At 46.4% G+C, this 23295-nt stretch overlaps 1 protein-coding gene across 9 annotated transcripts in view; it reads left to right on the plus strand.

The window, feature by feature from the left end:
* The window catches only part of LOC120838196 (serine/threonine-protein kinase tousled-like 2), a 111915-nt gene that overhangs the window by 77510 nt on the left and 11110 nt on the right, over window positions 1-23295 (plus strand). For 2 of the 9 annotated variants that reach the window (XM_042294100.1, XM_042294096.1), the window contains exons 3-16: window positions 3495-3579; window positions 5988-6278; window positions 7975-8056; window positions 8202-8254; window positions 8744-8809; window positions 9553-9759; window positions 12516-12626; window positions 13312-13448; window positions 13904-14065; window positions 14738-14932; window positions 17066-17147; window positions 17374-17465; window positions 17554-17643; window positions 19852-20021. In XM_042294100.1, coding sequence (XP_042150034.1) covers window positions 3511-3579; window positions 5988-6278; window positions 7975-8056; window positions 8202-8254; window positions 8744-8809; window positions 9553-9759; window positions 12516-12626; window positions 13312-13448; window positions 13904-14065; window positions 14738-14932; window positions 17066-17147; window positions 17374-17465; window positions 17554-17643; window positions 19852-20021 — 1807 coding nt within the window. In that variant the 5' untranslated portion in view covers window positions 3495-3510. The remainder of the gene's footprint in view (window positions 1-3494; window positions 3580-5987; window positions 6279-7974; window positions 8057-8201; window positions 8255-8743; window positions 8810-9552; window positions 9760-12515; window positions 12627-13311; window positions 13449-13903; window positions 14066-14737; window positions 14933-17065; window positions 17148-17373; window positions 17466-17553; window positions 17644-19851; window positions 20022-23295) is intronic. The other 7 variants (XM_042294102.1, XM_042294103.1, XM_042294098.1 and 4 more) reach the window with 6 other exon arrangements.

Consider the following 23295-nt stretch of genomic DNA (forward strand, 5'->3'; position numbering starts at 1 on the left):
TTCTTTTTTTTTTCTTTTTTTTTTTTTAAATGAAACACTACGGTGACACCCTGTTGTGAAACACCATATACATTATATGGTTTATATCCAGCATAACGCCGTTTTCAATTGCAGTCGTCTTCGTTTGTCGTGCTGGGAGGCAAGTTACAATTCTTTCTCTGTATTTTTTTTTTTTTTTTTTTTGTAACAAACGTTACGGCGGTTAACGTCATGTTTCCTTTTATGTATATTTATCTTAGAATTTTCGCGAGAAAAGAAATCCCATAATTTATTAATTAAATATCTAGAAGAAAAAAAAAAACGCGTGCGGCGCATGGAGTTTTATATAAAAGCAGTAACCTTCAAACACTTTAATTGGCTTTCTAGTTTCTTTAGTGACCGATCCGTCTGAATCACGCCGTAGTGTTCCGGTCGGGCGCGGTGACACCTTTTCGGTTGCCGACAAAACGTTTGACCCTCGGCCACTTCCGGGTTCGGGCGACAGCCGACGCCCCGGGACCATCGAACGAGGCCCCTGTCGTGAATTCGGGCATTTGGAGATCGGTCTAGCTCCCGCTTTTGTAGGCATCGATTAGGTTTAGTTGCTCGTGCCGACGTCAATTTTAGCTTCCATCGGGCCGACCTTCTCCGCTAGAAAGAGAGAGAGAGAGAAGAGATAGAAAGTAATTGCAAGATGAGTTAACTTTTCTGTCATCGGCAGGAAATAAAGTTTATTAGCTGTCCCTGACTAACACGCACGCACACAAAGAAAACACCCGCAAGCTGCAAGTACTACGAGCTCCTTTAAAAATATATATATATTGTAATTTAAGCCCGCGAGGTATACATACCATTGCTCTTCTTTTACTCCAATGAAACAGTCATTTGCGCAGATTCTTTTTTGAAAGAAAGTACACTTACCGATATGAGTGGATTTTATTTAGTTTTCGCGAATGCTAATTGTTTTTATACCGAATAACGAGAGAGAAAGTGTTGTTGTCACGTTTTCGTTGCGCCAGCGGGTAGCGGCACCCAACGGTGCCGGTACTTCCGGTGCACTTAACTGCACCGGAAGTGCATCTGTCGGGGACGCCGCCGCACTGACGTATGTGAGCAAATCGCGCGAGCGATTAGTGGGACAGCAACAGTTTATCCTGTTCGTTTTGGGCTTTCGAGCTGGCGGCGGCGTCGATGTAATCCAATCTGCCCGAGAGCAACCGATCGTGCTTGAAGAGCGCGGCCGCTCGCCTGCCGGAGTTGTTCTTGTATTGTTTTCTTAAACCTGTCATTTTAATTCCCCCTTCTATCGTTAACTAACTCTCGACCCTTAGCTGCCGAAAAGCCGTCCTTTGGGGCGCCAAAATAGAACAAAGAGGTTTCTTAAAAACCTTTCTCCCTCTCTCACACATACACACTCTCGCAGAAAAGAGCTGAAACGAGGCATGCGTAGACGTTGACGTGTGCTACCTGCGTAGAAAAAAAAAAAAAAAAAATAGGAAACAGGTACGGGGGGAAGTGGATAGACTCGTAGGGCTGAAATGGGCGAGGGGAAAGGGATGCCTATTTCGAGCCGAATCCAGCCGTTACGTCATCGCCACACGCACTGCGTGAAGCGGATAGGTCGAACAGCACAGCGCTGGAAAAAACCGTGGAAAGAGGGGGGGTTGTGCCCGGCAGATTAAAGGGCCTGCAGAAAAAAAGATGGCGGGTGGTGATGGGACCTCGACGATTCGATCTGCTCACACCACGCCTGCCGACGCCCCGGCCTAATGTCGGTTTTCGCCCCCCTCGGGATCCGCGACGCTAGTGTGTTATGGCTGGGCGACAGGTGATCGTGTTGCTACACACATAATGTTGGCGACCGGGTGAAGTTGTTTGAGGGGGGTTTGCATGTGTACTGCGTCTCGCCATGGTGGCCTCCTCAGCTGTCTTCTTTGTTTCACTGGAGTTGCTTCGGCGCGCGGGAAAGTGGGAAGTCGTCGAGGAGGGAGGAGGGTACGCGGTGCGCATTGTCGGGGCTGCGGGCGTGTGTGTGTGCGTGTCGCGGCGGCCTTCCGTCCACCGTGGCGGCGGCGTCGACTGGAGCTGCTTGCAGGGCATTGTAGCTAGGGGGCCGATCTGTCGTCTTCGTTCGTTTGCTCTGGTCGGGTCGTCGTCGTCTTGCAGGCATGGCGGCTGCTTCCGTGGGCAGCCTCTTTCTCCGTCTTCCCGGCAGGCACGTTTTTCGGTTGTTGCGATTGTCTTTCTTTGTGAACGTCGTGGCTCTCTTCGTTCTACGAACTCTTGTCCCTTGGCCTTATCTCGTCTTTGTGACGGGGATAGCCGAAAGGACGGAATGATGCGATTACACCCGACGCTTGTACTTCTATGCCTGGCGCCTTGTCTCTTTGGGCGATGTTCGTGGCAAAGTGCTCGTCGACTTTTGACTCGGGATAAAATGGTGTTGCCCGTTCGTTTAGACAGCTGGAAGTGGTTCAGTCAGCTTTCAACGGGCGTTTTGTGTATCCGCTGTTTGGGATTAGAAATGTAGCCAGCGCAGTACAACTATTGTTGGCCGGTGCGCATCACGCAGTGGTGATGGGATTGATGATTCATTTGCAGAAAACCTTAATCACGTCGTCGAACCTGTGTTATTCCAAATGAAAGAAAAGAAAAAAAGAGTAAGAAAATTAAGATGAGGAAAACAACCAGGAAATTGCACACGAAAGTTCTGGAGTTTTCTGGGCTCTTACGTTTCCATTATTTGTGGTGTTTCTTGCTGCCGAACAAACTGCGCATTACTCTATTCAAAGGCCCGCTCGTGAGCGAGTTGACCGTATGTTTTGCTCTGACGTATGCACTTTTTACCCTCTTCGCGATAGTTTAGCCTGGTCAGTACTGCTGACGTGTTACATACACGCTGGAGTTTCTTCTTTTTTTTTTTTTTTTATCAACTTCTTGGTATTACGTCCATGAAGTGAAAACAAAAGGTCATTCTACCCCTACGTAAGAGTACGTCGACCTCTGGCATTTTGGGAAGAAAACAAAATTGCCCCTTATGAAGCTTGTTTATTTTTTATTTTATTTTTTTCGTTACATTGCTGCATGTGTCATTCCTAATACATCTTTTCGAGTAAGATCTCGCGCGGTCAACGACCTTGAGCCAAAAAAAGGGGAGGGGGGGGGGGGAAGCATGAGTGATCATTTTGGTGCTCTTTTCGCATGAATTTAGATGTGTTTATTAGTAAGTTTATATATATTTCACACCATCCGTGCAAACGGACTTGGTAAGGAAATAGGGGGGTGGTGGGAAGACACTCCCTCGCCTCCCTCAGAAAGAAAAATTTTTGCTAGATATGTGTGTCAACTCTATAATGGCGGCCATCACATAATGCCCGAGAGGGAGAGCCGGAGTGTGTTGTCCCACCCCCGCCATATTGTTGTGCGGCCCTTTGTGATGTCCGGGTGGCTCCTCGCTAGGAAACTGGGCTAACAGCCGCTCTCTCTTTGTCTTTTCTCCTTTCTCTCTCGCCCAGGTGGGAGCTAGAGACAATGGACAACATCCATAGTCTGGACCCACGAAAACAAGAATTGCTGGAGGCTCGGTTTCTGGGAAATCGGGTGAGTTGTGTGTGTGTGTGTGGGGGGGGGGGGGTCGACGAATCGTTTTTGTTAAAATTTTCATAACTGAGAATTCAAAATAAAATTTAAAAAAAAGGCGAGGACAGTACAGAACATTTCTGTCCTCAGATTTTGAGGTTTTACTTGCCCATCCAATGAAGAGCATCCCACTGAAATCTCTGTTCCACGGCACTTCCACTGCAATAGGCATTCATCCTCATCCTTTTTATAGCTTTCCTTTTATTTTTGGCAAAGGGCAAATTCTATGGCTTTCTTGAGCCAATCAGAGTGATGGAGTGGAGCACGGGAAGCACGCTTCCTTGTCACGAGCCTGGCTTGGGCGCTCCGATTGACTAGCCAGGGTTGTAGCCGTCTGCCGAGTTTTCGTCGAAAAGGAGAATGCAAAACAAACTGAGCAGAGGTATCTACTCCATAACTTCGAAGGCTGGTTCAGACGTTAGAATTTGAGCGTGGAGCAGCCGCCTGCAACTGCTGATGACGAGAGAATGCACCGGCACACTAGCGCCATCTGTCGGGCAGCCCTGGGACACTTCCGATATGCGTATAACTAGACAGAAGGTTGTTCCAGGGCTGCCCAACAGATGGAGCCAATGTGTCATCTCGTCATAAAGACTGCAAATAAAACTGGTGGCTGTTTATACATTGTGAGAAACTTTATACCGGAGGAACGGAAGAGGTGTGCGTTTCCTGCTTATTCTCACTGCCGTGTCTTGAGTGTTAGCGTTTTTTATTTCTATGTTTAGTATCTGTTTGGCAAGCACTAGTTACAAAAGATGTGGTACCCATTCAAAGCTAGGATGTGTACGCATACACAAAGCAAGTGTATGAACCTTTAGTCATTCTATCCTTTTCGTACGTGCAAGTGCATGGCTAGGCTTTTTCTCGTTTCCTCTCGTGTGCTTGCATCATCAATAACTGGCCACTTAGTACCGTGTAGTGCTAGAACTTGTTCGTGCCACCTCTATCTAATACACCTATTTTGAGTTCCTGGTATTATCGTCTTTGATTTAGTAACGTGTAAAGTGACTGCATGCTTTTACATATACCTAATATCTTGAGAGATAGCCCACCTAAATATTAAAAGCAAATTGGTAGAAAATAGGGATTGAGATAACTTTCGGTGTGCGATTAAAAGAAGGTTAAAAAATGGTAGTTCTAAATTTTGTGACTTGCAAAACCCTTAATCGCAGAGAGGGTGGCACCATTTCTGCCGAAGTCACTATTGGCCAGGGCCATGCAATTACTAAGAGTGGGCTATCTTTTGGTATTTTGGAAAAAATAGCATATCGTGTCAAAAATAGGAGTGGGTCATCTTTTGAGGGTGGGGCAACTTTTGGGATATTAGGGCACTTTCATTAAACATTTTAGGGCTACAACTGTTTATGTGAGGTACAGATCAAGATGAGAGCAATAAACGAGAACCCAGAACGAAAGGCAAAGTGTGTTCATTGCTTTTAAAGTTGTCTCCATTGCATGAGTAGACAGAGCTTGAAGTGACTTTTAAAGCCCAATGCTTATGCTTTTGTCTTTTGCTGCACACATTCCCTTCTTAAAGGCCCGACATACAACCTCGGTTTTCTGCAGGAAAGATAATCCTCTTAGCGCTTCCCTCTTCTAAGCTGCGAGGGGAGCCAAGTTGGGCCAAGCTAAAAAATGGAGAGGATATAAGAAAGGAGGAGGCGGGAAAAAGTGGAAAGCGCGAAGTGTATGTCGGCCCTTAAGGTCAGGTAGTGTGTACCACCCAACTTAACACAGTATAACTTCCATAATGCCAATTATCTTAATGTTTCCAGGGAACGAAGCTAGAGGAAAATTGAGTTTCCTGTCATAAGCGAGTGTCTCGGGTGATTGAGAAAAATTGACGAATTCTTTGTAACAACTTTGTCAATATTTAAAAAAAAAAAAAAAAAAAGTCTGTGAGTGTTGTGCATGTTGTTTGGGCCTGTACAGCTGAACGCAAAAAAAGGCCTTGGTTTGTATGCAAAAAAAAAAGAAAAAAGACTAGGATAGGTGTTTGCCATACACCGTGCCACAACTGATTGAGGTCTACTGCTGTTTGTATGTTTCACCTAAAGTCTTGCAGTGCTCCACCGACACCACTTAAAATAGTCAAAGCCTGTGAATTAGAACTTTGACGTCATCACGGTTAGGTTGAGCGAAGACGCAGGTTGGACACGAGTGCTGGGACAGCGCTCGGCTGGGCCCCGTGCCCAGTCAACACGTCGAAGGATGCTCGGCATCGGGCTCAGGTCCAGTTGCCGAGTTGGCGCCATCCAGCCGCCATGATGTTCCCTGGTGGAAGGGGAGGACATATGTGTGCCTCGGTTATTGTAGTTTGTGCCGTGCGGATAGTCCTTTGATTGCTCCTTCTTTTTCTGCCCGTGCAGCAACTGTGCAACAACCTGGGGCAGGGTCCCTACCTTAGCCAGGCGGCGGTGTCGTCGCAGTCGTCGTCGGGCGGCGTGGGTGGTGGTGGTGGCGGTGGCGGTGGGGCGGTGGCGGCGTCGCCCGTGGGCACGGTGGCCCCCGTGACGTCCCTGGGGCTGGGCTCCGTGCCCACGTCCCAGCTGCTGGCCCACGTGTCCTCCTCGGGCAGCTCCAACAACACCAACCACAACCAGGACTCTAACATGAGCAATGCCAGCCTCGGCTCGCAGCACAGTGACAAGGAGCTCGACGTAAGCCCCCCGGGGACTGTTCCTTTGGACTTGGAAATGTTTTGTGGGGCTGGTTTCTGTGAGGTGAGCGGAATGCTAAAAAGAATGTCGCGGTACCAATGGTTTGCTCAATTTGGCAGGCACTCCCCCGTCACACGTAGCGACAATGAGCTCGAGATGGGCCTGGGTGCCATTTTTACACAGGATGTGTTACGGGGCTAGTTTCCATAAAATGAGTGGAATGTTGTCACGAAAAAACTGCACGAAATATGATTGGCTAAATTCGGGGGGCAAGACCACTAAGTAGGGTGGACATTTGTCATGTGAGGTCATCAAGGTCACATGACTATGTCATGTGACGTCACTTCCGTTAGTGAGCATAAGTTTAATTTTTTGCCTGGAGGCAGCTTATCGAGGTTGCTTCTAGAAAAGTGACATGGGAAAGCAGTAGGAATGTGTGAGTGAGAATGTTAGAAATTTGGAATAGGAATAGAATAACTTTAATGTTCGGTTCAAATTGAATTTGAGGAATGCTTATTTCACACTTTTCGGTATTCCAATTCGTGTTTGATATATGTTAAAACTTTGTTTTATATTTACACATCCCTGGTAAGCAATGTGTGCTACAGTTAGGTCTCATGTGGCCAAACACTGTAAATTAGTTTGGATAAGCTGGTTGTTTCAGATTTATTAATTTTTTCACAAATACAATGAAACACAGATAAATTGTTTGGACCCATAGTGTCTTATCAAATCTTATGTTGTGATTCGACCAATCACAACATAAGATTTGCAATGTGGCACACATGTAAAAAATTACAACAAAATATGTGACATTTAGTTATGGGATGATATGTATGTAATGCACTTGGGAATTCAAAGAGAAAAAGATTTGTTTAGTGTTGTCAAAAATTTAAGAGTTCTGCCCCACATCCATTGGCATTGCATTCCAAATTAGCGTAGCACCAAAGTCAATGGATCAGTCTTTGACTGTAAGTATTTTTTCGTAATGGTAAGTCAAAATTATGACTAACGGCGCAGCCCTCGTAAGCCTTTTAGGAGATCTAAACAAACATAATGGAAGGGGTTTATTAATTTTTTTAGTAATTGTGTGTGCAGTCTGGGCTATTTTTAATTTGAATACTGATCAGGCTAAATGAGAGTGGAGCTATATTCAATTTATCTAGAGTCATAGGGCTGCCAGGCACGTGTCCGTGGGGGGGGGGGGGGGGGCTCATGGTGTTTCCCCCCCTTCCCAAAATCTTCCCTTTTGCTGTGGTCCGCTCTCCACTCTCATACAGCATTTTGTTATGCCCCCCCACCCTTTCTCTTTCCCAAATCAAAATCCTGGCGATGTGCGTGATGGCTGCAGTCTAAAATGGGTCTTGAAGCGGGCACATAGCCAGGGGGGGGGGGGCCGATGGGGCCCAAGTCCCCTCCCCCCCAAAAAAATCTTCCATTTTGCTGGGACCCTCCTCTTCCTTCTCCCTCTCATACAGCATTTTGTTATGGGCTGGTTCACGCCCCCCCCCCCCCCCCCCCCCCCCCCCCCCCAAAAAAAAAAAAACATCCTGGCTACGTGCTTGTCTTGAAGCAATCAACTTTCTGCAGTCTGGTGCTTTTCACCGTTGAGACTTTGCTGAGGTAGGGCATTCCAAGCCGTAAAGCTTAGGATCCACAGGGCAAGTTGATAAACCGAAGTTTCGTTTCTTTGCAGCAGACGCCGGAGAAGCACCATCGAACACCACCCCAGACGGAAAGGAAGAGGAAACGTAAAGAAGAGCTTGTTCCCGCCGCAGGTTAGCAGTCTCCATGCCTCAGCTTGCGGGCTGCCGAGTATGGCTGGGTGTCCGCCGGTCTTTCAAACGAGGCTCTCATTTCGGCAGCAAGAGCTTCATTGTCTTCGAGGCGTTGAGTTTGTTTTTTGTGCTCTTTTGTGTTCAGTGAAAGGAGCCAGGGGAGGCGAAAACCCAAAGAAAATGAATGAGTACTTTAAGGTAAGCCCCTTCATGTCCTTTACAGAGTGGTGGCATCATGTAATTACCGCCGTACCGCATTGACAAGCACAAGCTTGCGATTTGGCAGCAGCTGCGGCGGCGGATTGTGACGAGAGTATTGTTCTTTTTCAAGCAGGGTACCCTTTGTGAGTAAACTCAGTGTGATGGTGTGATATCTGTTTCAAAGCAACATGTAAAGAAGGGAATGGCATTAGTTTTAAAATCTTTGCTCGATACATCTGTTGAATACCTTTAGTATTTTACCTTGTGCTGTGGTAAAGGCTGCACGGGCCAAACCTGTCATTGTCGATGGTGGTGGTGAAGGAGCGTGCAGGCGCTCCATTTTCTTTTGTGACCTTGAGCTCCGACACCGAGGCAATTCAAGGTTTCAGATGCTTGCCTCTTCGTTGACATGGATTGTCAAGTTCCGCTGATCTAACGGCGAGCCCTGCCTGTGCCTCTCCCCTTCTCTTTTTGTTTTGCCCTTAGAACCAGGGGCATAGCCCTAGCCGCTTTGGAGGGGCCAGGTCGCCCGTGCCACAGGGCTACTGCCTGGTACGTGACACTCCCCCCACCCAGTGCTCCCTCCGTTTCCCAAAAACTGTTTAAGAGCAGGAGAGATCACTCATTTCCAATGCCCCCCCCTCATGCGTCACGTCACCACCACCAAACTTCATATCTCGGCAGCTTGACCCTGGTTATTTTCAACCCTCCTGAACGGTCCCACAGCTGTTCAGAAGTGCATGTAAAAGTTGCTTGTTTGTTGTTGTCGTTCCATCTTTTGTCTGGGCATCAATCACTCTTCTCTGTTCTTGGTCTTGCTTTCCACTCTTTGAGATTGCCGGTGGTCCTGTATTAATGTTATTGGCTTTTCTCGTCGAATGCAGCGTGGTGCTGCTGCATTGTTCATGGCATTTCCAGTGCAAAGACTATTCACACTATAGACCCGCACTTCTCTGCACTGCGAAACTTAAGAATGAAAAAGCTGTAATTTACCCTAAGCTTTTTGACAAGCTGGAACGTTTCTACTCTCGCCGAGTTTTACGATTGGGCATTGGCCATCGGGTTCAGAGCATCGAGGCATGCAAAAAATATGGCAGCTTAAAATTTTTTTATAAAAGGGTAAATGCACATCATCTGACATTTCAACACGCCACTTCTTTTGTCGCACAACACCAGCCCCTCCCATCCCTCGACCCACTTGTCCGACGCGAGGGTGTTGTGAAGCCATAAACATCATCACTTGAAACATATTTCCTTGGACAGCGTGCGAGCATTCTCTCTTGTTTGTCGTGCAGGGTGGTAGTTCGCTAGTGTCCTCTCTAGCGGGGACTGGCCTGAACAGCCTGGACTATGCGGGTCTCATGGCGCCGCCTCAGAGGCCGGTGCAGACGATGACACGGCAAGCCCAAACGGACCTCACTATCAACAAGATCAAAGAGCTGGAGAGCAAGTCTGCACTCGACCTGGAGATGCGGGACAACCGGATAGACGAGCTACAGAGGGTACGGTGGTCCTCTCTCTTTCCCTTGTGCTGGTAGCCTGAGGCATGAGTGTTTTATTCTAGGAGAAGGTAAGTTCTGACAGGGCGTAGCTAGATAACTTGAACCTACTGCAGTAGACTGAAAATGAGTGGGCTCAGATAGAAGAGAAATAGAATCAGTATGCATTATTTTGTTGGTGTATGTTTTTGTGCACTTTCACTGGTTGCAAGCATGTACAAAACAAGTAGTCTTTCTACCTGGGACTTTATCTGGCTAGGCCGAACTGTTTCACTGGCAAGAGGCAGGACACGACTTTTAAAATAAGAGACTAGAAAAGAAGACATTTCCACAGTTGCACTTGCACTTTTTAACTTCTCTTGGTTATTTAACTTTGTCTCTCTTGTGCTGGAAGTGGTTAAATGGGTAGTAGCAGTTCTTTTTTTAACTTAAGTCTGGTTCACACAGCACCGTCTTCTTACGATTTTTCATGTTACGTATAAGTCACCGAAACATTCATATCTGGAATGTCGCGTCCCTGGCAATCTTCTTGAACTGGTAGCCACGCTGAATAGGAATCACAGATGTCCTGGTGACTTGAATGTAAGCTTTCGTAACGTGACGTAACATAAGAAAACGGGGCTATATAAGCCAGCCTTAAAGGGGCACTGACACCCCAAAGGTCGTATTCTTTTTTATTGTCTAAAACGATGGAAGTTGTAGTCATAGACACGCAAAACAAATCGCATCACAAAAAAAAATTTCCCCAAGCGCGCGCGCGTCTTTTTATTTTTGGCGTTTATATTTCCCGCGCTAACCTCCTTGCTTCTTTTGATCGGTGACGTCAAAAATCAGAAAATTTAGAAGCTTTGTAGGCGACATTTCTATAACATTTAATAACGGCAATCGTAAAACATGTTTTTTAACGCAATGACGAACGCACCATGCCCTTTCTTTTTGAAATACCAAAAATCAGATTTCGGTGTGATGTCGCTTCCTGAATTTGTGTTCTCCCTCGGAAACCTTGGCGGCGCTCGAGCAGAGGCTTATCACCGAGTCCGGGAAGACCGGTTTTTCCCCGAGCCGGCTCCCTTCTATCCCGTCTGCTCACCTCCTCCTCTCTTCGGGTCGCGGTAGCAATGGCGCTTTGCTTCACAGCGTCGTGCGGAGGTCCGAAAGAAAGTCGAGTCGCAGGAGACCGCAAAATTTGACTCACTGCGCTGGCGCGGATCGCGCGGGAACTTCAAATCCGGCATTTGGAAATTGTTTTTTTAATCCACAAATACTGAATTCCCAAGTTTCGAATTTTGAGGGTAATGTCCCGGCATCATTTTCAATCGTTTCGGATAATAAAATAAATTACGATTTTGATGTGTCAGTGCCCCTTTAAAAAGCCAAAAAAAAAAAAATTTAAAACACTTTAATTGGGACACGCGTGTCAAAAAATAAAAAAAATTTATGGGAATTTTTTTTTGTAGAGCAGTATTGACAGCGTGAGATTTATTTAAAATCCTGCGCTCAAAGTCCATGACGTCACAGAATGGTCATAAACTCTTTCCACCTCAACAAGATGGTCATACACTCCCTCCACTTTAACGTGATGGCCAAGCCGATCCACTTCTTCTCATGCCCGAAATGCCGAGAGAGAAAACAAGTGGAAAGGAGGTGACTACCAACTAAATCACAACTCGCGCTGTCAATATTGTTATAAAATTTTTTTTTTTTTTTTAATAAAGTTTTTTTTTTTTTTTTTGACACACGTGTCTCTACCAGACTCTTTAAAAACTAATATTTTTTTTCTTTTTAGTGGCCTTAGGGTCAGATTGCGTTTTCATCACAAAAGTTGTGCGGCCGTCCCACATAGCATTATCTCTTGCCCGTATCCAACGGCCCTTGGACCTAGGTGCTGCAACTCCGACACCTCAACAACATGTTTCTTTACAAATGGCAAGACTCATTGTTTGGAAGATCGGAGCATTTATAGACATTTTTTTTTTTTTTGCGAGTGGGGGGGAGTTTTGGTGTGTCCCTGTGATGGGCTCACCGCTCTACCAAGGTTGGAACTCTCTCGACAGTATGGTTTCAATTGTGGCCCTCTCGACAGTATGGTTTCAATTGTGGCCCTCCGCCGCTTCCCTCTTTTTTTCAAAAAGCTGGTTTACCTTTGTTGTTTTAAATGGACCTTTCTCGAGTAACGAGCACCGTCTGGGGAGTTGTCTGCAAACTACAAATGAAGAGCAGCCCAACATGCCTCCGCCGGTCAAAACACATTGGCATTGTGCGGTTTTATCGGTTTTCGGTGCTCTTTATACCCCATACTACCGATACTAAAAAACAAAGCGTCAAGATACACTAAATACGCGCGAAGATGAATGCTGCTGTCGGCATTTTCGCAGGGCACCGTCCGGATGCCCTGCGAAAAGGTGACGGCGGGAGTGTATGCTTGCGCGGAAGCTTACAGGAAAAAGGTCCCTTGCGTTTCAAACCATACAGTTCTGCAACATGGTTTGTCATCGCTACATTCTTAAGTGGCATGTTAGTCTATTTAACGACAAACTGCTGGTCTCTTCATTTCTTTCTTCTGTACATTTAAAGAGCCTTACAGTTGGTGCATGTCACTTCAATTTTGACGGATTGTTGAGCAGCTTTTTAATCCTTTCTACATCGGCTGCTTGTTCCAGCCCCTCTTTCTTGTCGTATGCAACATTGTTATGCAGAGCCTGATCTTCATTCCCCTCCAGTGTGCTGGTGCTGATGTCCTTTCTAACGTTGCTCTGCAGGGCGGGGAGGAGCACAGGCGGCAGATCCAGGCGCAACAAAAAGTTATCCAAAAGCAGGAGGAGCAGCTCCTCAAGTGTATAGATGTTACAAAGCAACTTCTCATAGAAAAGGTGAGCCCTTCGTTGGATGAGCACCACCCCACCTGCAGTTTTCTTCCTTGGTTACTGTGGGCAGTGCAGATTCGCATTATAGATCCTCGAAGCGAAGTTATTCTATTGGCTGGGGTGGCAGTTATCAGATCCTGAAGCCTCGACTGATGAGTGAGGTCTTTGCTTAACTCAAAAATGTTTCCATACATCCCAGAGGAGTCTGAGACCCCCTTTGAGAATCACTGCTCTGCCTCATAAGTTTGGTGCTGCGCTATCATAGGAAACATGGTCAATCTTGCAGGTTAGATGCTGTGTTATCACAAAGAACAGCTGTGTGAGCGTAGCACTGCAGAGTGCTTTGTAACTCTAGGATTTGCGCTAGCAAAGCACTCCTTCATGCCCAAAGTTAGTGAGATATGGTTTTGATGATTTTCTGTACAAGCAAAAGCACTTCTAGTAACTATCTTTCATCTTTGCTTTTGTATTGAGCCAATTGACAACCTGTTCTTTTTTGCATAGTGCCTGAACATCTTTGAACACTACTTACGTCATAAAAATTAAAAAAAAAAAAATGATGTGTGCAAATTTTGGATCAGTGTGTGGCGATTGTTATCTTTATCTTTCAAGCTGTCCTTCTTGAGTTGCCATTTCGAACCGGTTTGTATTAGCGGCGTTTTGTGACCCTTTTCACTCCGTCCCGTTACAGTCGGCAATGGAGAAAAAACAGTCTCGGCAAAAATGCATGCAGAACCGGCTAAGGCTAGGCCAGTTTGTAACGCAGCGGCAAGGGGCATCATTTGTTGAAAACTGGGTGGACGGCTACGCATTCAACGAGTTACTAAGGTGAGCCTTCCTTGCAGCCCATCTCGACCCACGTGCTTTGACCTTTTAAATGCATAGCATTTGTGGGGCCAGTAAGTGCTTTTGTCTTCGTGGCATGCAACCTCATTGGTGACATCACATTGACAATGTCACGGTGTTCAAGTGACGTCATTGACATATTAAAGGTTCACCGTGAAGTCAGCATGGCGGTTGTCATGAAACACCACAATACCACGTGACGTTATGACGTCACATGACACTGGCATCACGTAACACCGCAATATTGCGCGACACTGTGACACGGTGTTTCGCGAGCGAGGTTAGCCAAGTGTAATGATGTACATACCACCGCGATTTCAGGTGATGCCCTGACAATGCTATGCATTTAGAACACCTTTGGGAAATCCCAAAGATACATATAGTCTTTGCAGTCATTCACTGGTGTTCTCCCTCCCCCCTCCTGTCTTTGTTTGCAGGAAGCAAGAGCAGATATCGTCTGAACGGGAAGAGATTGAGAGGCAACGGAAACTCCTGTGTAAAAAGAAGCCCAACACTGGGCAACCAAAGGGCAAGGCGGCCAACAACGGTGCCGCTGCCCTCGCCAATGGGGAGTTTGTCAAGCCCGAGTCTCCAAAAGAGTGAGTGCTTGTCCAGAATTCTTTTTTTCTGGAGTTTCTAGTTTGGCAAAGCCAGAAGAACCCCGGTTTCTTGTAGGAATGTCTTTTTAAAAGTGTCACTGCTTGGGCTGGCAAAGTTTGTTCAAGACTGATGCAAGATTTACCCATCGTATGCACCATCTCCGAAAGGACCGTCTTTTGACTAGCTCCAGTTACATCGTCACCAGCAGTTGCCACGTGAAGTGCACACAGCACATGTGGTCTCTACAGCACATGTAGAGACCACATGTGCTGTAGTCACTTTTCATATACTAGCATGAACCCTTTCTAGGTTACTTCAGTGGCTGAATTTAGTCTCGACGGGGGGCGTTTAGCAGTCTTAAAGTCGTTGCAGTCTTCTTCTGCACATGTTCTAACAAAATACCCAAATATGCCACCTGGTCTTGTAGTGAAGGTAGGTGTTACAAAACCTACCTTCATTCCGGATAATCCATCCCAAAACGAGAATACTAACTTCTAAAGTCACTGCCAGGATGGGAGTGGCAGGTCACAGTAGTTAGCCAGGCGCAAAAGGAAAGGAAACATTTGTGCGAGCGGCTTGCGTCGTTGCCGATGTTCTGTGGGCGGTAGTGCCGTCGACGTCCGGCATCCTTCGGTGCCGACGCTCAGTAGGCTGTTCTCCTCCTGCCACAGCCTGTCGCTGGTGCGGCTGTCGTGGTACGAGTACTACGAGCAGGAGGAGATACTGAAGCTACGCCAGGTGTCCCTGAAGAAGGAGGACACAGACCTGCAGCTGGAGCTGGAGAAGCTGGAGCGGGAGCGCAACCTGCACATCCGAGAGCTCAAGCGCATCCACAACGAGGACCAGTCCAGGTGCGGACCTTCCTTGTGAGCAGCGCAACCCCCCGGGGACACACCTCTTGGGATCGTACGGGGAGCCGGCTTTGAGATTTGCGTTTCGAGTGGCATCGACTGCATTACGACCTCTTGCGTACCGTCGTAACCATAGAGGTGGGAAGCTTCTGGAAGCAATATCAGGCCACCAGAGGTAAAGCCAAAAGTGTGGAGGGACACGCCCACAATGATGACCAAGACCACAGCTGTTTTGGTTACCCTCGGGGGCCCCTCGAGAATGACCAAAACCACTGTTGGCACCAAGTGAGCTCTCCTTTTCGTCCAATAACGTCTCTTTGGCGGTCATCGTTGGGGGCGTGTCCCTCCACACTTCTGGCTTCACCTCTGGCAGCCAGATATTGCCTTCAGAAGCTTTCTACCACCATGGCCATTACGCTCTGTGTGGACCTCCGTTGTCATAGCCCCAGGGCAGCGAACGGGAGTTGCCTTGGTCGGCTGCTAGTCGGCGTGGGTGGCGGCCAAAACAGGCAACTTTGGGAAGGTCTGACCACCGAAGGATGGGACACGAGCGCCGTGTCAGAATTCAGGGAGGCACTCAGGGATTTGACCTCGAGATTGTGTTCAATGAGTATGACTGCAGGCCAACTTGAAGTTGCGAAAATTCTGCGTGAGATGGCGCCACTCGTCGAACCAAAACTTAATTGCCCGGTGTGTGTAGCAACCAGTTTGTCGTGAGCGGTTGTAACGCGGTCGGTGACACTCGTGAGGCAAATGTCTGAACCGGCATTAAGAGGGCCGAGTTCTACTCTGTAGTTTGTGTAAGAGAGGCCTCTTGTTTGCATCTCTTGGGCCGCGCATCGCTGAGCGTCACTGGACGTGCACTCCCGAAATCGCAGAATGGCGGCAGAGCACGACCCAAAGGGTGCAGTAGAATCTCAGAAGTGGAACTCTTGTCGGTGAAATTTTCGGATGTAGCGAAACTTCACAAAATGTGTGTTTAAGTTTTCAAAGGGATCTTAATAACTTCTCATTGGTGGAATTATTTTTTCACTGTATTACTTAGAGCTTCACTTGGAGAATCTACCGTAGTTTTGATATAGGTGTTCACTCGCCGCACTCTGAAATCGCGCAATCCACTCCAAGAGGATTTTTTTTCTTTTCTTAAAGCTGTTTGAATATGCCACATATATCTCAAAAAAATGCATTTTCACTGTAAAATAAAAAAAATTAAATATATATATATTAAATGCAATTTTGTTGTTGCCAAGCATATTTTGAGTTCAGAGAAATTTCGAATGCCTTCTATTCAAAGGCAGGCAAATGTGCCTTGTAGTTAAAGGTCACTATCACAATAACGTTAAAAAAGAGCTAGTTTGTGAGCCTTCCATAGGTTATGCCCACTCTTGCATGACTCTCCTTTGTGCCTCCATGGCCTTAGCACACACTGTCCATCGCTTCACCAGAATTGCCTGTCAAGGCGTAAGTATTATGCTCATCCATTTTTGGAGTAAAAAATTTGATTTGTTACACTTCTAAAATAAATAAAATTTAGTATGTATTTTTTTTTTTAAGGTGAGGTTTTTTTAGGTATGTTTTCAGGCTTTTAGTTGAGGTTGGCTGACCTTGCTATACTTCTGATGCCTTATGGTGTTTGGCCAGTAGCTTGTGGGTTTGCATGCTGATGTGGCTAAAACACAAATTGAATTAAAATGAAAGTACAGACTGGGGCCTTGTAGCTTCCTCTTTGAGCAATGCTTTATACATTAAATGGGCTATAAAAGTGTGCATGTGACTTTTAGAGTAAGGGTTGATGGCTACTTGCCTTGCTAAATCTCCAATTAGTCCCAGCTTTTTTTGGTTGTATGTTTTATTGTTTGCTCGTTTGAAAAAAAGCTTAGTTTTATAATGTAGACTTCCTAACTCTAAAGAATCAATGGTCCCATGCTTGTTCACATGCTTAAACATTAAAAGTTAATGGTTGCAGCAACTTTTTAAACCGCACTATAGTAAGAAGTGACCATGATGTACCTAAAGCATATCCCCAGGTTGCTTACATAGGCCTTCAACTTTCACTATACCCCAATAGAGCATTGTCTCGGCGTACTGTGCTTCTACATCAGCGACGTGCAATAAATTCGTATGGTGCTGTGTTCTTCTCGCCCCCAGGTTCAACAATCACCCTGTCCTAAACGAACGGTACCTCCTCCTAATCTTGCTGGGCAAGGGAGGATTCAGTGAAGTGCACAAGGTGGGCACTTTCTCCAGTCCTTCACAGTATGGAGTTTTAGTAGATAGTTCCGATAACTTTGGTAATGATGCCCGATGCTCTCCTTGCGCATGCGTTGTATCTTTACCGGAGGCCAAGAACAATTGACTAGAACTCCCAGTAGTCCTTAAACCTGAGTCAAACCGTTGTCATGCGTCCCTACTCTCAGTGCCCTAGTGATTGAGAGGTCGTTGACTCTTTTTTGCAGGCCTTTGACCTCAAGGAACAGAGGTACGTCGCCTGCAAGATCCACCAGCTAAATAAGGACTGGAAAGACGACAAGAAGGCTAACTACATCAAGTGAGGGGCAGTTTTGTGTTGTACGGCCCAGTACGTCTGCTCGAGTTGGGCAGCTTCTTTATGAGCGCTGCTCTTGTCTTTGTCCCAGGCATGCGTTGAGGGAGTACAACATTCACAAGTCTCTAGACCACCCGAGGGTTGTGAAGCTCTACGATGTCTTTGAGATTGACCCCAACTCGTGAGTTACTTCACTTTTACTTCATTTTGTAGGATGCAAAAGTCGCCCTTCACCTTCTGTTTTTTTTTTTCTTCTCAACTCACAGGAAGAGAAGGCAGCTTTGTAAAGTGAAATACAGTAACCCTACGTTGTAATGAAATCACTTTTTTTCAAATTATCGCTTTTATTGAAGTTCAACGTGGTTTCGACTGAAATGCTTGCATTTTTCACCAGATTATTCTAAGTGTATCGGCGATCGACCATGCTTACTACGAAAACCGAGGGGCCGAAAGCATGCAAGCCTACATGGAGGCGCACGGAGACCTTTGTGTTCCTTCCCCCTTCTTTACCGAGGTCTATGGCAAACTTGGAAAACCGCTTCCGATGCTGATGCGCCGACACGGCCAGGTAGCAGCGGAAGCAGCGTTGGCGTTCCAACGCTACTTGCGGTGTTCACGGCCAATGCTGCCCGACTCCTGTCAGAATTGGGTCAAAGGAGCGGTGTAGCTTGTATGAGATCGTCCCTTCGAGAGCCCCCGACGTGCCACCTGCATGGACGTGCTTGTGGCTTACCACACACTACAAACACATGCGTTGTATGGGAGTGGGAGTGTTTACCAAAAGTCGCTTAGACCTGCGAGGTTGAGAAAAGGGGTCGTCCCAAATCTGAAATCGCCAAAGAATTCGTCATGCCTACGTCGGCGGTTCGACATGTACACCGTTTTATGGAACAAGCAAGGCATACTGGACGGGTTTAAAAAGTTTCTCATGTAAAAAGTCAACGCACCCGCAACCCGAAGATGAAAGATCGCCAACTGTTTTGCGCACTTTGGATTCTCTCGTGAGCAGGCCCGCTGAGCCGGCGCACGATTCCCAGAGCTGCAACAGTCTTTACAGGAGTGTGTGAAAACATGCCGGCGAAGCCACCGAGAATAAGTCGTTCATTCGCGCTTGTCGATGCAAACATTCCCGTTGTTGCTCCACCACGGATGCTGCGATCGTAAACCTCGTGTGCAGCCGGGGTAAACACGAAGTGATGTCGGAAAAACACTTCGGGAAACGTCTAGGACTGAGGGGACGTGAAACATCCTACGGCTGCTCTGAAGCAAAGTGGAGTGCAGCGGCGATGACAGTGTTCTTGCAATGCCTGGAGCAGTTCATGGAGAACTGATGCCGGGATGAAATTATTGGCAAACTCCACTTAATTATTTCTTTTCCATGGTCAAGCTGCCGCTTGTTGTTCATAGCCAAGGTTTGTTTGGTTAAATATACGGTCTGAGTGTTCCTCAGTTTTTCTGTTCACTTGAAGGCTGCTGCACTGTCTTTTTGGCTGTATCGCTTTTATCAAATTGCTGCTTATATCAAATTTTTTCGCCGTCCCGTGGACTTGGTTATAACAAGGGATTACTGTACGTCAGAAATTGGTACCTTCAAAGTTTGATGAGTTGTGCAATGATAGGATAGCATCACTTCGTGTGATACTTTTTTAGTCGCACGTGGGCAAAGGACCCTGCCCGGGGTTTCTATGAAGTGGTGTGAGCCCCCTTTTAGAAGTACATACAAATACTGACGAATGTTTGGACGGGTGCACAGACCTATTTCATTTCAAAAAACAAGCTTTACTTTGAAAGTGGTATTGTTACTGTCATCATTCATGGTTTTAGAATTCTCCGATTCATAAACATTTGGTGGAATTTTGCTGAAATACCATATTCTCGAGTAATAGACACGCAATTCATTAATGAAATCCACGTGTCTGCTTTTCTACTAAGTTCATGTACCGAAAATTGATGCATTTTATGTAGAAAATTTAGCAAAACAAAACTGCAAAGAAAAAAATATATATGCTGCCAAATAGTGATCTCTTCCAATGTTGGGTATGTGAAACATTGTGCACAGAGTCGTAGCGGACGCAGCATTTTTATGCGAGATGTTGGCTCTCTCGCATCATTTGCCGCCAATCATTACAATTGCCTGCCTCGGCAGTCCGTTGAAAAGTGGGTGCGCAGACTTTGTTTGTGAACGGCCCAGTTGTTACTCTAATAAATACAACTGTCGTGGAAAAGTCATGAAAATAGGGTGGCGTGAAAATTGGACGCTAGCAGGTGCCGTGGTGTTGGTTAGTAAGCCGTGCAACCCCGCAACTGCTTGTATTGGGCAGGTGAGCATTTGGGGCCAGAGGAGGTGCCTTTGTGGGACTGTTTCCAAAGGGAGTTCGTTGCCCTCCAGGTTCTGCACGGTGCTGGAGTACTGCGACGGGCACGACCTGGACTTCTACCTCAAGCAGCACAAGTGCATCCCCGAGCGGGAGGCCCGCTGCATCGTCATGCAGGTGGTTCATGCGCTCAAGTACCTCAACGAGATCAAGCCCCCCATCATACACTACGACCTCAAGCCTGGTCAGTGGCGCCCCCCCTTTCCCTCTCTCTCTCTCTCTCCGCTCCCTGGACTAGTGCAGGAGAGCTAGGAAAGGCAGTTGCAAGGACCCAGTCTTGCACAGCCTTCCAGCTGGGAGGTCCTAAAAGCCTTCTGTTGCAAAGGCCATTGCAAGGAATTGGTCTCACCGCAGTCTTCCAAGCGGTTGGTCTTGAAGGTAGTTGCGAGGACCTGCTCTTTCAACAGCCTTGCAGCCAAAAAAACGATTTGAATGTTGAAAGGATTCACAGTTTGTATTTTAGAGTGCAGCTCTTAGGCGCCCGTTTCCGGCTTGAGCGGCGTCGCCGTCGGCGTAACCGCGCGGTGCATTATGGGCAGGGCTCCGTGTTTTTGGAGTTTATTTTTCGTGAAATTCGGAGGGTGTTCTTGGTAGTTTATTTTTTTAGCGAAAATTCGGTGTTTATCAGAGTTTATTTTTCGTAAATCCCAAATTCTTCGAAATTCGGAGAATAATTTCGCAGTGTTTCCCTATTAAAAAAATAATAAACAATAACCAGATGCGAACATATGCCAGATAAAAAATAAAACACGCTTGTATCAATTAACATTTCTTCAGTTGAATTTGGCGTTGGTGTCATTGACAATACTAATTTTTCCCACGACAAAAGTGGCACGCAAGTGTGGCTTCGATAAACGTCGATACCTTAAAATCAATAAACTGTCGGAGGTAGCCGCAAGGAAGCTCGTAGTCATCCCATCAATCTATCCCGCGGCCGCGCGAGGTGGAGTTGTTAAGGATGTAATAGAAAAGTCTCAACTGCCCCTCTTCCCTATTTTATAGAATCTCTATCATCCGTAGCTTCCACTGTTACCCCCAAAAACATACCCTTTGCTTTCTCTAAATCCCAAATCCCATGGCCCAAACTGGAAACCAAAAGAGTGACTTTTGTCGTGACACGAATGGTACGATGACGCGTTTCCCTGGACCAACCTTGACGAGATAAGCCGTAGGACCCCCTTTTGACAACCGCCCGAGGCTTCAAAGATAATTAGGGTGTCATTTTCCCAGGATCATTAATCCTGCACTGCCCAAATTGTTAAAAAAAAAAAAAAAAACTTTTTTTGGCTGGGGCTGGGCACGGGCTAATAACAATTCGGAGTTTATCAGATAAATCCGAATTGACAGAAATTTTACCGGCGAGTGTTTTTCGGATTTATCCGAAAACACGGAGCCCTAATTATGGGACATGTGACGTCACTAATGACATCACTGGCATCGTCATCGTCACTGATGATGTCATCCGCATCCTTATCGTCATGATGACGTCATCAGTGACGTTACTGATGATGTCATCGGCATCCGCATCGTCATCGTCACTGATGAAGTCATCAGTGATGTCACTGATAACGTCATCTGCATCGCCATCGTCTTCGTCACTGATGACATCGCTAGGGATGATGACATCACTGATGACGTCATTGTCATGTCACATGACCTCATAGGGGTCATGTGACCCCGGTGACGCCACGTGACCTCCTTGAGGTCACGTGTCCCTCGTGAGGCAACGGCGACGCCGCTCGGAGGGGGGGAGGGGTAGCAGACGGGATGAGGAGGTGAGGAGGAGGGAGGAAGGATATACCTTCCCCTCAGTACCCTTCCGCTCCTCCTCAAGAGTTGCCCTCTAATTCGGCGTTACAGAGAGTTGTAAACGGTTTTCATTTTTTTCAGTGTGTCGAACCGAAAAAAATACGGGTTCGGTTACGGTTCAGGTTCAGGTAAATTAATTTTGTTCCGGTTCGATTAATTCGATCCGCGAACCGGTTCGCGAACCGGTTCGGAAATTATAAATGACAAATTGCAACATCAAAATAAATTACAAATAAAACATCTGAAATCAGCACATACGAAACGGGATACATCGTAGTATAAGGCTCGGGTATTTCTACCAGGAATGGTTTCTTTATGTGCACTCAAAGGTTACCTCACCGACGTTTACGCATTCGGACTTCATTTAATTGGGTCCGACGCAGTAGCTGTAAAATCCGCGACCACCTCACAAACCCACTTACAAGTAGAACTCGCTAACTATCCCGCCACCTCGGCGTGTAAGCAATTGAAGGAACAGTGGGGAGAAAATACAGCTTTCTTTATTTGAACTATCCTTCGGGAACTCAAATTAGACCCTTAAAGAAGTTTTCATTAAACGAGATACGGAATATGGAAAACACTTTACCAAACGCAACGTCAGAAGGACGTAATAGGATAAATATTAAAATAGAAGAGTTCGCTGTCTCACAAATATGTTAGCTTCTAAGTGCCTATACGAAACCGGATGCATTATTATCAAACTCCGCAGCCTTTTCTTTTCTCATTCCGATGGAAGCAAGCTTCAAGAACTCGCGCGTTCTAGAAACGTGTTATGAAATGAGCACACAGCACCATTTAGGCTTTATGAGATTGTAGGAAAATAAAATCTTGTGACGCGATTTTTTTTTTTTTGCACAGCCTTCCAATTTTTTTTTTTTCCGTGCAAGCCGCGACTAGCGACTGGTTCCTATGTCAAGATTCATGGATGCAGCGTTTGTCAAGATTCATGGATGCAGCGTTTATATTCCTAAGACTGAGTGGAGAAGAAAAATATGCAAGCGAGGTGTGTCAGTTGACGGCACTTAAAAAACAAATGACATTGATAGCACATTCATTGTCAACAGCGCGTGGCCGAACCGTTTTGACATGAGCCGGTAACCGTTATTTTTTTTCCGGTTCAGTTCCGGTTCGGGTTCATCGCGATAACAATATAACGGTTCGGGTTCGCTTCCGGAAAAAAATATCGGTTCGGTTCCGGTTTTCGGTTCGGTTCCGGTTCGACACCCTGATTTTTTTATATTGTTTATCCGAGCACATGTTATCAAAAATGCGTCACTTTTTCCCGAAAAATTTATCTTCTGCTACGTAATCGCAAAGAAAAAAAACATTATTTGCCGATCTGCAAGCCACGTGTGCCAGTTATGGGAACTACGGCGACAGCGTCTCTGGGGGATATGCGGAAGCCCAAGAAAAACCTGTCCCCCTCCGCTGCTACATTTGCCCTCAGTCCCGTGGCAAGCCGTCTCTTGTGTCCACCGCTTGCCGCGACCTTCGACAATGCTAATCATTAAAAAGTCGACAATCGTGGAGGATGCGTTTAGGGTCTCTGGAGAGAGAATCCAAGGGGAAACCACGTGATCCCCCAGAGTAAGTCACTCGAAAGGCGACGTGAAGAGTTGAGAGGCACCTTGACCTTAGATAGATTTGTT

Source organism: Ixodes scapularis, unplaced genomic scaffold (genome assembly GCF_016920785.2).
Source record: "Ixodes scapularis isolate PalLabHiFi unplaced genomic scaffold, ASM1692078v2 PGA_scaffold5__190_contigs__length_132052651, whole genome shotgun sequence".
Taxonomy (NCBI): Eukaryota; Metazoa; Arthropoda; class Arachnida; order Ixodida; family Ixodidae; genus Ixodes; species Ixodes scapularis.